The sequence below is a fragment of the Mobula hypostoma genome, chromosome 1, assembly GCF_963921235.1.
Source record: "Mobula hypostoma chromosome 1, sMobHyp1.1, whole genome shotgun sequence".
NCBI classification, from domain to species: domain Eukaryota; kingdom Metazoa; phylum Chordata; class Chondrichthyes; order Myliobatiformes; family Myliobatidae; genus Mobula; species Mobula hypostoma.
This window is the reverse complement of record NC_086097.1, coordinates 84478159-84491689: the sequence shown is the minus strand read 5'-3', so window position 1 is coordinate 84491689 and position 13531 is coordinate 84478159. Positions and strand designations below refer to the sequence as shown.

Below are 13531 nucleotides of genomic sequence, written 5' to 3'. Positions count from 1 at the left end.
TAGTATTCCTTAATGTGATGTCAATTCTATATTAAATAAAGAAATTAATTATAAAATAACCAATGGCAATCTCTGTGATCTAACAGTAGACGATGATGACCCAGTTAATAATGGTTCATGCAGATTTAGAAAAGGGAGGCTACGCATGATGAACTTTCCAATGTCTTTAAGGAAGTAAAAGTCAGGATAAGGTATATTAGTCCTTGCTGCAGTTAAACTCAAAAGCTGGATTCAATATAGCTCATCAGGATTTATCCAAAACCTCAGCCTCAGCCACCAAAAGGGACAAGGGGACATAATTGCCTGCAGCTGCCCTCCAAGTTGTACCCCATTGTGATTTAGAAATATGACAAAACTTCTTCATTGTCACAAGGTCCATATACAACAGCGCCGAGGGAGTGACTTTGCCAGAGGGATTGAAGAGGTTCAAGATGGCTCAGTGCCATCTTATCAAGGTTGTTTAGGCATGGTTGATATATGCTGAACTTGACAATGAATCCCAGGCCTAAACATAAAAGCACCTTAACTTCCAAGAAGTCTTTGATGACTTTAGGAGCAGATAAGAAATGGACTGAAAAGTAGAAACGGCTGTACGTTTATTGCTGAAGTTACGGCATATTTTAGGGAAGAAACACCAAAGGAGGTGCATTGGCTTGCAAGATGTGGACTAATTGGGTTTCTAGTTAACAGAAGACAAGCTGGTTTTAAAAGTTGGTGCAAAGCCACAAGGTTACAGTGGTTAAATTACTGCAGTAGGCTGCATTCCAGAGGGTTTGCAGAGGCCCAAACTGCATTCCCACCAAACCAGCAGAGGAACATTACATTCAGTTAATAATCTGGAGTTTGTAAGCAAGAGCAGCTAGTCTTCATAATAACCAGACAAAAAAACTACTGGATTGTTGCAGAAACTATTGTTCATTAATGTCTATCATGTTCCGCCATCCTTTCCTCTATGTAAATCCAATCTCACCTCACATGATTGACTGGTAGAACGTCCTCTGAAGAGGCCTGATATGCTACTAAATACAACAACTTAGGGATAGTCAATGAAGGATGCCTTAGCAATAATCTTCCAAAAAAAAATGATTAAAGAATAAAAGTTTGCTCGGTGTGATTAAGAGAATGGGATCTAAAGTTGGAAGGAAGGAGTAAAAGGGTTGATTTTCAGACTAGAAGCCTGTGACCAGTGGTGCATCACTTGTAAACGATTTAACACCAAACCACTTGTTCAACCAATGCAAATAAGTTAAATGATAAAGTTGGATGTAATGAGATATTCTCAAACGGTGAAACACAGGTAAAAAAAAAACAGAATGTGTTGTGCTAATCTCGCAAAGCTGTCCCACTCAGGAGTTGTACAGAAACAGACTTTGCATGCTACTGGGTCAGTGCTGACCATTAAACACCTATTTATACTAACTCTACATTAATTTCATTTTTATTCTCTCCACATGCTTATCAGCTCCGCCAAGAATCTACTATTCACCCAGGCGACAGAAGCAATTTATAATGGCCAGTTAACCTTTCGATCCGCACATTATTGAGACGTGAGAGGAAGCCGGACTATTGGCGTGGGGAGGGGGTGGTGCTATGCACGTGGTCACTGAGAGAAAATGCACATTCCACAAGTTCAGGATTAGACATGGGACTCTGGAGCTGTGATGCAGCAGCTTTAAAGGCTGTGCCATTGTGCCCTAGGGCAGTGAAGAGAAGGGCTAACCCTGGGGTCAATGATCTGAGCTAACAGGAACCATGAGAAAGGTTTGGTCTTTTCACTTGGAGCACAGTTACTGCAAATGAGAACTTGGATGCTTATGAGTTTCGGAAATGGCGATAGACTCCTAAAAACACAACATTTGTTAACACACTGGTCGTAGTTACTTTGAAAAACAAACAACTTGTATGTCACAGTTGGTTTCAGTGCAACAACTTTCATTTAATCTGATAAATATTTAATCTTGTGCACTGCTCCAAGGCACTTAACTACCGTATGGAAAACATCTGCATAAACCTGGGGTTTACAGCCTCCGACTTATCTGCCAAATTTTCCCTATTGAGTGGGTTAGATTACAAAAAGATATTGTTGAAATATTTGGGGTGGTGGGAAGAAACTGGGAATGTTGGCTCTTCATTTTAGTCTCTGGTCGTTTATAAAAATTACCACAGTTCTGGCGACTTCATCTGGACTTGAATTGTAGGCTGGGGTGGGTATTGGCAAATCGGATCTCAGGTTCTGCCAAATGGGGAACCTTGGGATGAGCAATCTTGAAGTGTTCTTGGCTGTGGTTGGGGAGAGTAAGATAAATAGTGCTTTTGCATCCCGCAGTCAGTGAGGCCATGCTTTCAAACGCAATGTCGTCCCTGTTGCTCGCTGACCCATCGGTGGCAGCCAATCTCAGCCTCTCGTCAGTGGCTACCAGAAAGTGGCACAGTAGTGTAGTGGTTGGGATAACACTTCACAGTACCGGCGACCCAGGTTCAATTCCTGCCACTGTCCGACAGGAGTTTGTATGTTCTCCCCGTGACCGCGTGGGTTTCCTCCAGGCTCTTCGGTTTCCTCCCACAGTCTAAAGACATACTGGTTGGTAAGTTGATTGGTCATTGTAAATTGTCCCCTGATTAGGCTAGGATTAAACTGGGGTTGGCTGGACAGCACGGCTTGAAGGGCCAGAATGGCCTATTCCATGCTGTATCTCAGTAAAATAAATGCAAGTGCGACATTGGCATCAGTTGCCAACGGATGACGCGTGTTCATGCAAAGCAAGTAATTTGTCACATCAGTTACACTTCCCAAACAAAAATATTTGCATTCAATCAAAACTTTAATCAACTATTAAATAATGAAGTAAAACAAAATCTAAAGCAAATTCAGACTGACGAGACTGACCTGAGCTGTTAGGTCTATAGGATATGTTGCAGCTGATATAAGAAGTTGAGTTGAAAAGTGATGCTTCTCAAATGTATATAAGTGTTGAGCAATTACTTAACTTGTAAATATAATTGCTTAATGTAAGTTTTAGTAGTTAATTAGAAGCCAAGCGAAGGTACTTTTCACAATATGTAGGTAAGTAAGCTTCTTAAACTGCCTTCATAGAATTTTATATTCCAGTACCTACTCACTTCTGTAAATCAGTTTGTCTACTTTGCTGCTCCAGGAATTGGAATTTAAATTGGTTTGTTATTGTCACATGTATTGAGATGCTGTGCAAACTTGTCTTGCATGCAGTTCATAGAGATTAAATCGGTTCAGGGTGCATCGAAACAGAAGAAGATGGAACAATAACAAACAGCAAGGCATTTGATAAGGTACCCCATGCAAGGCTTATTGAGAAAGTAAGGAGGCATGGGATCCAAGGGGACATTGCTTTGTGGATCCAGAACTGGCTTGCCCGCAGAAGGCAAAGAGTGGTTGTAGACGGGTCATATTCTGCATGGAGGTCGGTGACCAGTGGTTTGCCTCAGGGATCTGTTCTGGGACCCCTACTCTTTGTGATTTTTATAAATGACTTGGATGAGGAAGTGGAGGGATGGGTTAGTAAATTTCCTGATGACACAAAGGTTGGGGGTGTTGTGGATAGTGTGGAGGGCTGTCAGAGGTTACAGCAGGACATTGATAGGATGCAAAACTGGGCTGAGAAGTGGCAGATGGAGTTCAACACAGATAAATGTGAGGTGGTTCATTTTGGTAGGTCGAATATGATGGCAGAATATAGTATTAATGGTAAGACTCTTGGCAGTGTGGAGGATCAGAGGGATCTTGGGGTCCGAGTCCATAGGACACTCAAAGCTAGTACGCAGATTGACTCTGTGGTTAAGAAGGTATACGGTGCATTGCCCTTCATCAATCGTGGGATTGAGTTTAAGGGCTGAGAGGTAATGTTGCAGCTATATAAGACCTGGTCAGACCCCACTTGGAGTACTGTGCTCAATTCTGGTCACCTCACTACAGAAAGGATGTTGAAACTATAGAAAGGGTGCAGAGGAGATTTACAAGGATGTTTCTTGGATTGGGGAGCATGCCCTATGAGAATAGGTTGAGTGAACTCGGCCTTTTTTCCTTGGAGTGAGGGAGGATGAGAGGTGACCTGACAGAGGTGTACAAGATAATGAAAGGCATTGATCATGTGGATAGTCAGAGGCTTTTCCCCAGGGTTGAAATGGTTAGCACGAGAGGGCACAGTTTTAAGGTGCTTGGAAGTAAGTACAGAGGAGATGTCAAGGGTAAGTTTTTTACGCAGAGTGGTGAGTGCGTGGAATAGGCTGCCAGCAGCGGTGGTGGAGGTGAAAACGATAGGGTCTTTTAAGAGACTCCTGGATGGCTACATGGAGCTTAGAAAAATAGAGGTCTATGGGTAAGCCTACATCGTTCTAGGGTAAGGACAGATTCGGCACAGATTTGTTGGCCAAAGGGCCTGTATTGTGCTGTAGGTTTTCTATGTTTCTAATGAAGAATAAAGTTAACAGCTACAGGGAAATTGCAGAGCAAGTAAGCAATTAGGTGCGGGATCATTATGAGGTAGATTATGAGGTCAAGTGTATATCTAAGGAACCAATTAATCGGCTTACATGAATGCAACAGAAGCTGTCGTTGAGCTGGGTAGTACATGCTTTCAGGCTTTTGTATCTTCTGCCCGATTTAAGAGGTGAGAAGAGAGAATGTCAGGATGGGTGTTGTCTTTGATTGTGCTGGCTGTTTTACTGAGGCAGTGAGAAGTTTAGACAATCAGTGCAGGGAAGCTGGTTTCTGTGATGTGCTGAGCTGTGTTATAACTCTCTGCAGTGTCTTGTAGTCACATACAGAGCAGTTGTCATACCAAGCAGTTATGCATCAGGATAGAATGTTTTCCATGGAGCATCAATAAAAATTGGTAAGCGTTGATGACATGCTGTATCTGACTGAAGGTGTGTGCAACCAGCATCTTATTATTTTTGGTGTGGTATGAAATCTTGATTCTCTGGGTTCAAAGCGGTACCTCGTTTTCTGTATTGGAGTGCTTCCTAGTCTGTATATGATGGGGAACAGTTTTGAAGAAGGCAGAACAAGTCATTTCAACACAATAAACTTGGCTGATAATCCAATGCTGTACTTGAAAGCCATCTTTTGGACCAATTCCTTGAAATGTAGGCCACGTGTTCTGTCAAGCAGTTGTAAAAGTTTTGTGGCTCTATTTTGAAAATATGAGGAGACACCTCATTCATGCCCTGGCCAGTTAATATGCCTCAACCAATCCAGTTAAAATGCATCACCCACTTACGGAGTCATACAGCAGGGAAACAGGCCCTTTGGTCCACAGTCTCCATGGCAACCATCATGCACCCATTACAGTAGGTGTGAATTAATCCCATTTTAAGCTTCACACATTCCTATCAACCCCTCTAAATCAGAGGTTTCCAACCTGGCGTCCATGGACCCCTCAGTTATTGGTAAGAATTCATGGTATAGAAAAGATTGGGAATGCATGTCTTGATCCTATCACTTGCCTACAGATTGGAGACAATTTTCAGTGGCCAAATAACCCACCACCTACATGTCTTTGGGACATGGGAGGAAGCCCAGAGGACACCCTTGTGGTCACTGGGAGCATGTGCAAAATCCACAGACAGTATCAAAGTGAGAATTAAACCCACGTAGCTGGAGACGTGAGGGAGCAGTTGTCCGTCAGAGTATCATCTGTCAAATTCAAAACTTGTTGGGCAGGTTTCCCATTTGAAATTTATGATTGGAAATATTCAGAACTGGCTTCAGTGGCAAGAATGTTTCAAGGAATGATTAATGTATCAGTCTCCAAAACTCCAATGCACCAGTACACCATTGTGCTGTACAACCACTCCTTGTTTGTGGCTGCTCCCTTCCTATATTACAATAGGGAGTGCATCATGGATTGTACAGCACAGGCCGATATACTGAAGGCAGGGGATCTTTTAGATGAATTGATTTTTTGCCAAGGTGCCTGAATGGAATAGCATGAGACTCAAACACTTTATTTTGAGATTGGTGACCATTTCATAAAGAAGCTAGGATGTCTGGAGGGCCTGTAGCCACATGGCACCCAGTCAGAATCGGCGCCAATTACATGCAAGACAGTACAAACCCTGGAAGTACAGCCTTGTCTCATCAGGAAATATCTGGATTCTGGCCATACTCATTCCGCATGAGCCAATGTAGGCCAAGGTTCATGCCCTGGTTTCTCCATGCTTCAGAATGTGAGTTGGAGATGGCCAAATGATGTGGCAGAGCCATAATATATTTCTACTGCCGGGAATAGTCAAGTTAGTCTCATTTAAACTGATGGGAGAGTTTCGCTCTATCTGTTGCATAGATGCAGTCTGGCAGGCAACTTTCAAAAAGGGAAATGAAGCTGTAATTTTGAAGCTTGCAGCTGATTGGACCTCCTCTTCTCTCCTCTTGTCCTGCTCCCAGATCTTGTGTGAGACACAATTTCAGCAGGGCCACAGAGCCCAACATTCATGACCAAAAACTGTCCATGGACATTTTCCACCACGTTCATTTAAAAATATTTGAAACACCATCAAAATGTTTTTCAACCTGCCGAAATGTAAGGGCATGCAAATATATAGAGCTCTGTTTAAATTTCAGTTTCTGAGCATTTATTTCAAGGAACCGAGTTAGAATGCCAGGAAAATTACACTATTACATGGTACAGTGATGTAAAGGAGGATAATCATGTCCAGTACCAGCCCAATCCATGGAGATTAGTTGTTCTTTCCATAGAAATGAATGCAAGTTGTTTCCTTTCCGGCTTGTCTGGCTGGGAGTTTCTGAAACCTCGGTTCAATTCCAATTCCTGTTCCAATAAATTATCTCTATGTTCAGCATTTGGAGAGTATTGGTCAGCAAAAGAAAATGCCACAAAACCATTTGTTGCTTCATACTTTAATACCTTGAGGCTTTACTGGAAAACACTTTGCTTTTTCCTTTGATTTAGCTGAGAGTGAATTAACCTACACTGAGAGCTCTGTACCTACCTGTATCATTGTTGTATCCAGATCCATGTTCTGAATCTTGTACCTTTTTATTTCCAAAAAGAAGCTAATGGCCCAATGGAGCGTTAGGCTGTCAGCTTGCTGTCAATTTAGTTACAAATGTCCTGGTTCTGTAATAAATCCCATCAGGTTCAAAGCCATGGGGCAGATTTGCAACTAGGAATATGCATCTAGTTAACTGAAATTTTGATCTGGATGGTAACCCATAATCCCCTGTGTACTCGACTCAGTGGCCACCTTCTCAGGTACAGCTGTTCATTGATGCAAGTATCTGATCAGTCAATCACATGGCACCAATACAATGTATAAAAGCATGCACCATGGTCAAAAAGTTCAGTTGTTGTTCAGACCAAACATCAGAATGGGAAAGAAATGTGATCTAAGTGACGTTGACCATGGGATGATTGTTGGTGCCAGACAGGGTGGCTGGAGTATCTCAGAAACCGGTGATCTCCTGGGTCCTCACACACAACAGTGTCTAGAGTTTACAGAGAATGGTGCAAAAAAACAAATAAACGAAAAGCATCCAGTGAGCAGCAATTCCGTGGGCGAAAACCCCTTGATAATCGAAGTGGTAGAGGAAAATGGCCATACTGGTTCAAGGTGACAGAACAGCAAGAGTAACTCAAATAACCATGTGTTACAACATGTCGAACCTTGAAGTAGATAGGCTACAGCAGCAGGTCATGAGCATACACTCAGTGGCCACTTTATTAATACCTCCAGTACTTGCCCTATTGGTTCTCACAGTTAGGGTAATGTACTTTTCACACCTACCCCTCACAACAAGATGCCCTCCCTCTTCTTATCTTCACGGCCCAGTGGATTAAGTAAATAATAGCCTTCTCCATTTGCCAGCTTGAGTTCACTATGTGTAAGACCTCGTTTACCTCCATTCCTGGGTAAAAGGTTAACTTGCTTTCAGGTCCTGCCCATCTCAGCCTATATTTAAAATTGGAAATTCTAGTATACATAATAGGGAATTCTGGGGATCAGATCAACATGAATGTGCAAGCTGATCTTAACTATTTAGTTTACTGATGTCTAAGGTTAAAATAGGCTATTTGGAAGTCATCCAGACAGCTACTACAGCTTGCCTTTACACAGCCCCAATGAATGGGAAGGGGTTGCAATTGAGTGTTCGGGTTTGATGATCCCACTTTCGGGAAATCAGTTAGGTGTCCAGACTTGATTTCACTAGATCTGCGCCATTTTCTCTTTGTCGTATAGTGGATAGAACTTCTGCACACAATGTAAACCACAGGCAGGGGGCAGGGTGGTCTTCCTTAAACCTGGGACCAATGTAGTCATGGCAACTGACACACTTAGCGACTTCCTCTGGGCCAAATATGGGTCCTGCTGGGCAGCTCTCTGGCAAAGAGGCAGCCTGAACCTTCAATAAATAGTAATGCTTCTTAAAAAAAAGTGGAGATCAGCTCCTTTGTTAGCTGGCCAGTAATTCCATTGGCAACATTTGACTCAAGCTTTGATTTTTCTGGCTGGTGTGAGCACAGTACCCAAATAATTTTGCCTGCCTATTCTGTACTAATGAGAAGCCCTCCAGGCTTTGACAGAACCAGTATCAGGGGTCTGCTTGTACATTTGTACAATCTTAGCACAAATGCCAGGATCTCAAGTAAAAGAATTTTAGGACCAAAGATGTTGTAATAATCTATTTCCTAACAATCTTTTGTATATGAACATCAAGTTAAATAAACCTTTGGTGCTTGGGCCACTAAGATAAGAAAATCTTTTGGCACAGGTGTCAAACAGCCTGCCACAGTGCTATTGTCAAAGTTTCTGCACAGAGGTAAATGGTGTGCAACCTCTTTAGTAGAGTTGCTAGCAGGAGAAGGCTCCAGTGCTTTGTGTGTGTTGCCAGTTTAGAATAAGGGAATCAGTACGATTTACCAATGGGTAGTACGCAACTTTGCACAAGTTGAATTTGAATCCCATCAAAATGTGTTGAGTTAGTTTTGATGCAATAGACAAAAGTTTGAATCATGTTGTGATATATGCCTATGGTAAATTCAAGTCATTTTCTTTCATTGCTCTGTCTTGAAATTGTTTGTGTTTAGCGCGAGTCTAGTGTTAAAACACACCATAAACTGGACCAAAACATTTAATTGGGTTATATTGCTCTACAAGGATCAAGGGGCAAAGGGAGAAGGTTGCAACAGAATGGTGAATTTGTAAAATCAGCCATGACACAACCATTGTTGGCTGAATTTCAGATGGTGATGAGAAGGCATATAGGAGATATATCAGCTAGCTGAATGATGTACAGGAAATTATAGACCAGTGAGTCTTACCTCAGTGGTTGGTAAGCTGATGGAGAAGATCCTGAGAGGCAGAATTTATGAATATTTGGAAAGGTATAATATGATTAGGAGTAGTCAGCATGGCTTTGTTAAAGGCAGGTTGTGCCTTACAAGCCTGATCGAATTTTTTGAGGATGTGACTAAACACATTGATGAAGGAAGAGCTGGAGATGTAGTGTATATGGATTTCAGCAAGGCATCTGATAAAGTACCCTGGCATGGGGTACTTTATCAGATGCCTTGCTAAAATCCATATACACTACATCTACGGCATGGGATCCAAGGGGACATTGCTTTGTGGATCCAGAACTGGTTTGCCCACGGAAGACAAAGAGTGGTTATAGACGGGTCATATTCTGCATGGAGGTCAGTGACCACTGCTGTGCCTCCGGGATCTGTTCTGGGACCCTTACTCTTTGTGATTTTTATAAATGACCTGGATGAGGAAGTGGAGGGATGGGTTAGTAAGTTTGCTGATGACACAAAGGTGGGAGGTGTTGTGGATAATGTGGAGGGCTGTCAGAGGTTACAGCAGGACATTGATAGGATGCAAAACTGGGCTGAGAAGTGGCAGATGGAGTTCAATCCAGATAAGTGTGAAGTGGTTCATTTTTTTTATATAGGCAACCGTTAGTCTCATGAGACCATGGATTTGCATCTTGGAAGATTGTATGGAAGACCAGCAGTTCCCCATGTTGGAAGTTTCCCCTCTCCACGCCACCAATGTTGTCCAAGGGAAGGGCATTAGGACCCATACAGCTTGGCACCGGTGTTGTCACAGAGCAATGTGTGGTTAAGTGCCTTGCTCAAGGACACAACACGCTGCCTCAGCCAAGGCTCAAACTAGCGATCTTCAAGTCACTACGCGAATGCCTTAACCACTTGGCCACACGCCAACAAGTGGTTCATTTTGGTAGGTCAAATATGATGGCAGAATATAGTATTAATGGTAAGACTCTTGGCAGTGTGGAGGATCAGAGGGAACTTGGGGTCCGAGTCCATAGGACACTCAAAGCAGCTGTGCAGGTTGACTCTGTGGTTAAGAAGGTGTACGATGTATTGGCCTTCATCAATCATGAAATTGAATTTAGGAGCTGAGAGGTAATGTTGCAGCTATATAGGGCCCTGGTCAGACACTTGGAGTACTGTGCTCAGTTCTGGTCGCCTCACTACAGGAAGGACATGGAAACCACAGAAAGGGTGCAAAGGAGATTTACAAGGATGTTGCCTGGATTGGGGGAGCATGCCTTATGAGAATAGGTTGAGTGAACTCGGCCTTTTCTCCTTGGAGTGACGGAGGATGAGAGGTGACCTGATAAAGGTGTATAAGATGATGAGAGGCATTGATCGTGTGGATAGTCAGAGGCTTTTTCCCAGGGCTGAGGACACAGGTTTAAGGTGCTGGAGAGTAGGTACAGGGGAGATATCAGGGGTAAATTTTTTACTCAGAGAGTGGTGAGTGTGTGGAATGGGCTGCCGGCAACGGTGGTGGAGATGGATACAATAGGGTCTTTTAAGAGACTTTTAAATAGTTACATGGAGCTTAGTAAAACAGAGGGCTATGGGTAAGCCTAGTAATTTCTAAGGTAGGGACATGTTCGGCACAACTCTGTGGGCCGAAGGGCCTGTATTGTGCTGTAGGTTTTCTATGTTTCTATGATGTTGCAGCGACAATCTTGCACTCAATGTCAGCAAGACCAGAGAACTGATTGTGGACTTCAGAAAGAATAAGATGAGGGAACACAAATCAGTCCTCCTGGAGAGATCAGAAGTGGAAACAGTGAGCAACTTCAGGTTCTTGGGTGTCAATATATCTGATGATCTACCCTGGACCCAACATATCAATTCAGCTTCAAAGGCAGCATGACAGATATTCTGTGCAGAGCAGTCTAGCAAGCTGCATCACCGTTTGGTATGGGGGGGTGGGGGGGGGGGTGCTACCGCACAGGATTGAACAAGCTGCAGACAGTTGTAAACTTAGTCAGTTTCATCATGGCCTCTGTAGTATCGAGGACATCTTCAAGGAGCGATGTCTCAAAACGGTGGTGTCCATCATTAAGGACCCCCCTCAACCAGTTCATGGCCTGTTCTCATTGCTACTAGCGGGAAGGAGGTACAGAAGCCCAAAGACACACACTCAATGATTCAGGAACAGCTTCTTCCCCTCTGCCATCTGATTTCTGAATGGACTTTGAACCATGAACACTACCTCACTACTTTTTTTAAAATTTCTATTTTTACACTACCTCATTTAACTATATATATATATATATATATACTGTAATTTGTTTTATTTTCTATTTTTATGTATTGCATTATGGTATTGTCAGAAAGACAACAAATTTCACAACATACGCTGGTGAAATTAAACCTGATTCTGGTTCTGATGGAGCAGGTTTGAAGGGCCGTATAGCCGACACCTGTTTCTCCTGCCTTTTGTATGTTTCTCTGCTTCTTTAGTCTATTATTGTGACACTGAAGATTAATCCCAAAATTTGGGTAAAGACCCTCTGACACACAGGCATTCAAATGAACTAACCTACAGATTGTTTAACACAGGGTCGGAGAAGAAATGCATGTGCACATGTCTGATTTAAAGATGGGGTTGAAATGGGAAATTCTGTCACATATTGCACTTTGCTTGTTCTTGAAACACCTTTGTCATAAAGCTTTCAGGTAGCATATAGATAATGGTCTAGGCACATTTGAGATAAAGTTGGAACTGGAGAGAGTGGAGCAGAGAAATGTTGTTGTTTTGGAGCAGGGTTTGATCGATCTAAGCTCCGGGCCAATTTAGAAAAGTCGAGCATAGGCCAGAATGTGGGGTCTTGGCCCAAGATGTACTGCTGTGGCGGTGCCCAGGTCCAAGTGAGGGGGACGACCTGGTGCTTCGACAAATGCCGGGCCAGATGGCCTGAAAGGCAGTGTGTCGAGGCTGGAGGTGAGGGTCAGGGTCAGGGTCAGGGCCATTTTACTCCACTCTCATCGACGCTGAGGCTGTGTTGTGCTGCGGGCTTAGTACCTGAAGCCCTGTGGTGAATTTGCTCCTCTGTGCGATGAACTGAAACTGAGATTATGGACCTAATCCGGCTGCGGGTTTATGGACTCAATTTTGTTCTGAATGCTGAACCTTACTTTATTGTTTGCATGATTGTCTTTTTTACACACACACACACCCCCTCCCCCCCCCATTGGGTATCGGTCTTTTTTTAATATTGGGTTCTTTCAGGTTTCTTGTTTTATGACTGCCTGTAAGCAGACAAATCTCAAGGTTGTATATTTTATACATACTTTGATAATAACTAAATGTAGTTTATATGATACAATCAATAAAACATACAAGATCTGTTCTATAGTTTTATTAGTAAATCAGTAATGCACTGTGTTGGGAAACAATATGCATTATATCTGCAACAAAGGAAAAAGAAAAGCCAGAAACTGAATATTTTTTATAAGCTTTGACATCTACAAGACATTGCTTCCATTAACCATTGGAGCAGGGCTCTCTTCTGTTCTAACAGTCTTTTTCACTAGTCATACTTTGTTCCTCTGGATGTGACTAAAATTAGCAACAAAGAATCTGTCAATGAAAAACCTGTTGATTATAGAAACCACACATACATTGTATGTGATTAAGGACATGGGCAGCACTAAAATGCCACAGACGCAGTGATGCAACCAACTGTACATCAGAACTGTACAATTAAATATCTCCTCAAGTTTTGTTCTGTCCAAACCACTAAGGTTTAACTTTCTTTAAAAAAAAATCAGTAGCTGTTTAGAAACTTGCATCTTTCTTCTATAATCAATCTATAATGGTATACATTTTTTTTAAAAAGTGCAAACTTTTGGCGACACTTCTTGCATTCAGATTATTGCCATTTCATCGTGCCTACTTATAGAAGCACTTGTTCTATGCTTTGTCTCCTTTCAATATTTGACTGTATCCTTCACACCAAACGTCCTACTGGGAGCAAACAGAAATAAGAGTGCATTAGTGTTTGGTCTGACTACTCAAATGCTTACCGTCTGGCACTGGCCAACAATATTAGAATTATATTTTCATAGCCATAGAACACTACAGCACAGAAACAGACCCTTCAGCCCATCTAGTCTATGCCCAACTATTATTCTGCCTACTCTCATCGAGTTGCACCCTGATCATAGCCCTCCATACCCCTCCAATCCATGTATCCAACCAAACT

The 13531-nt window shown here is 42.5% G+C and overlaps 1 protein-coding gene across 3 annotated transcripts in view; it reads right to left on the bottom strand.

The window, feature by feature from the left end:
- Window positions 1–12676: 12676 nt before the first annotated feature.
- smoc1 (SPARC related modular calcium binding 1) overlaps window positions 12677–13531 on the bottom strand; it is a 248922-nt gene continuing 248067 nt past the window's right edge. For 2 of the 3 annotated variants that reach the window (XM_063052091.1, XM_063052109.1), the window contains exon 13: window positions 12677–13293. In XM_063052091.1, coding sequence (XP_062908161.1) covers window positions 13277–13293 — 17 coding nt within the window. In that variant the 3' untranslated portion in view covers window positions 12677–13276. The remainder of the gene's footprint in view (window positions 13294–13531) is intronic. The other variant, XM_063052100.1, reaches the window with a different exon arrangement.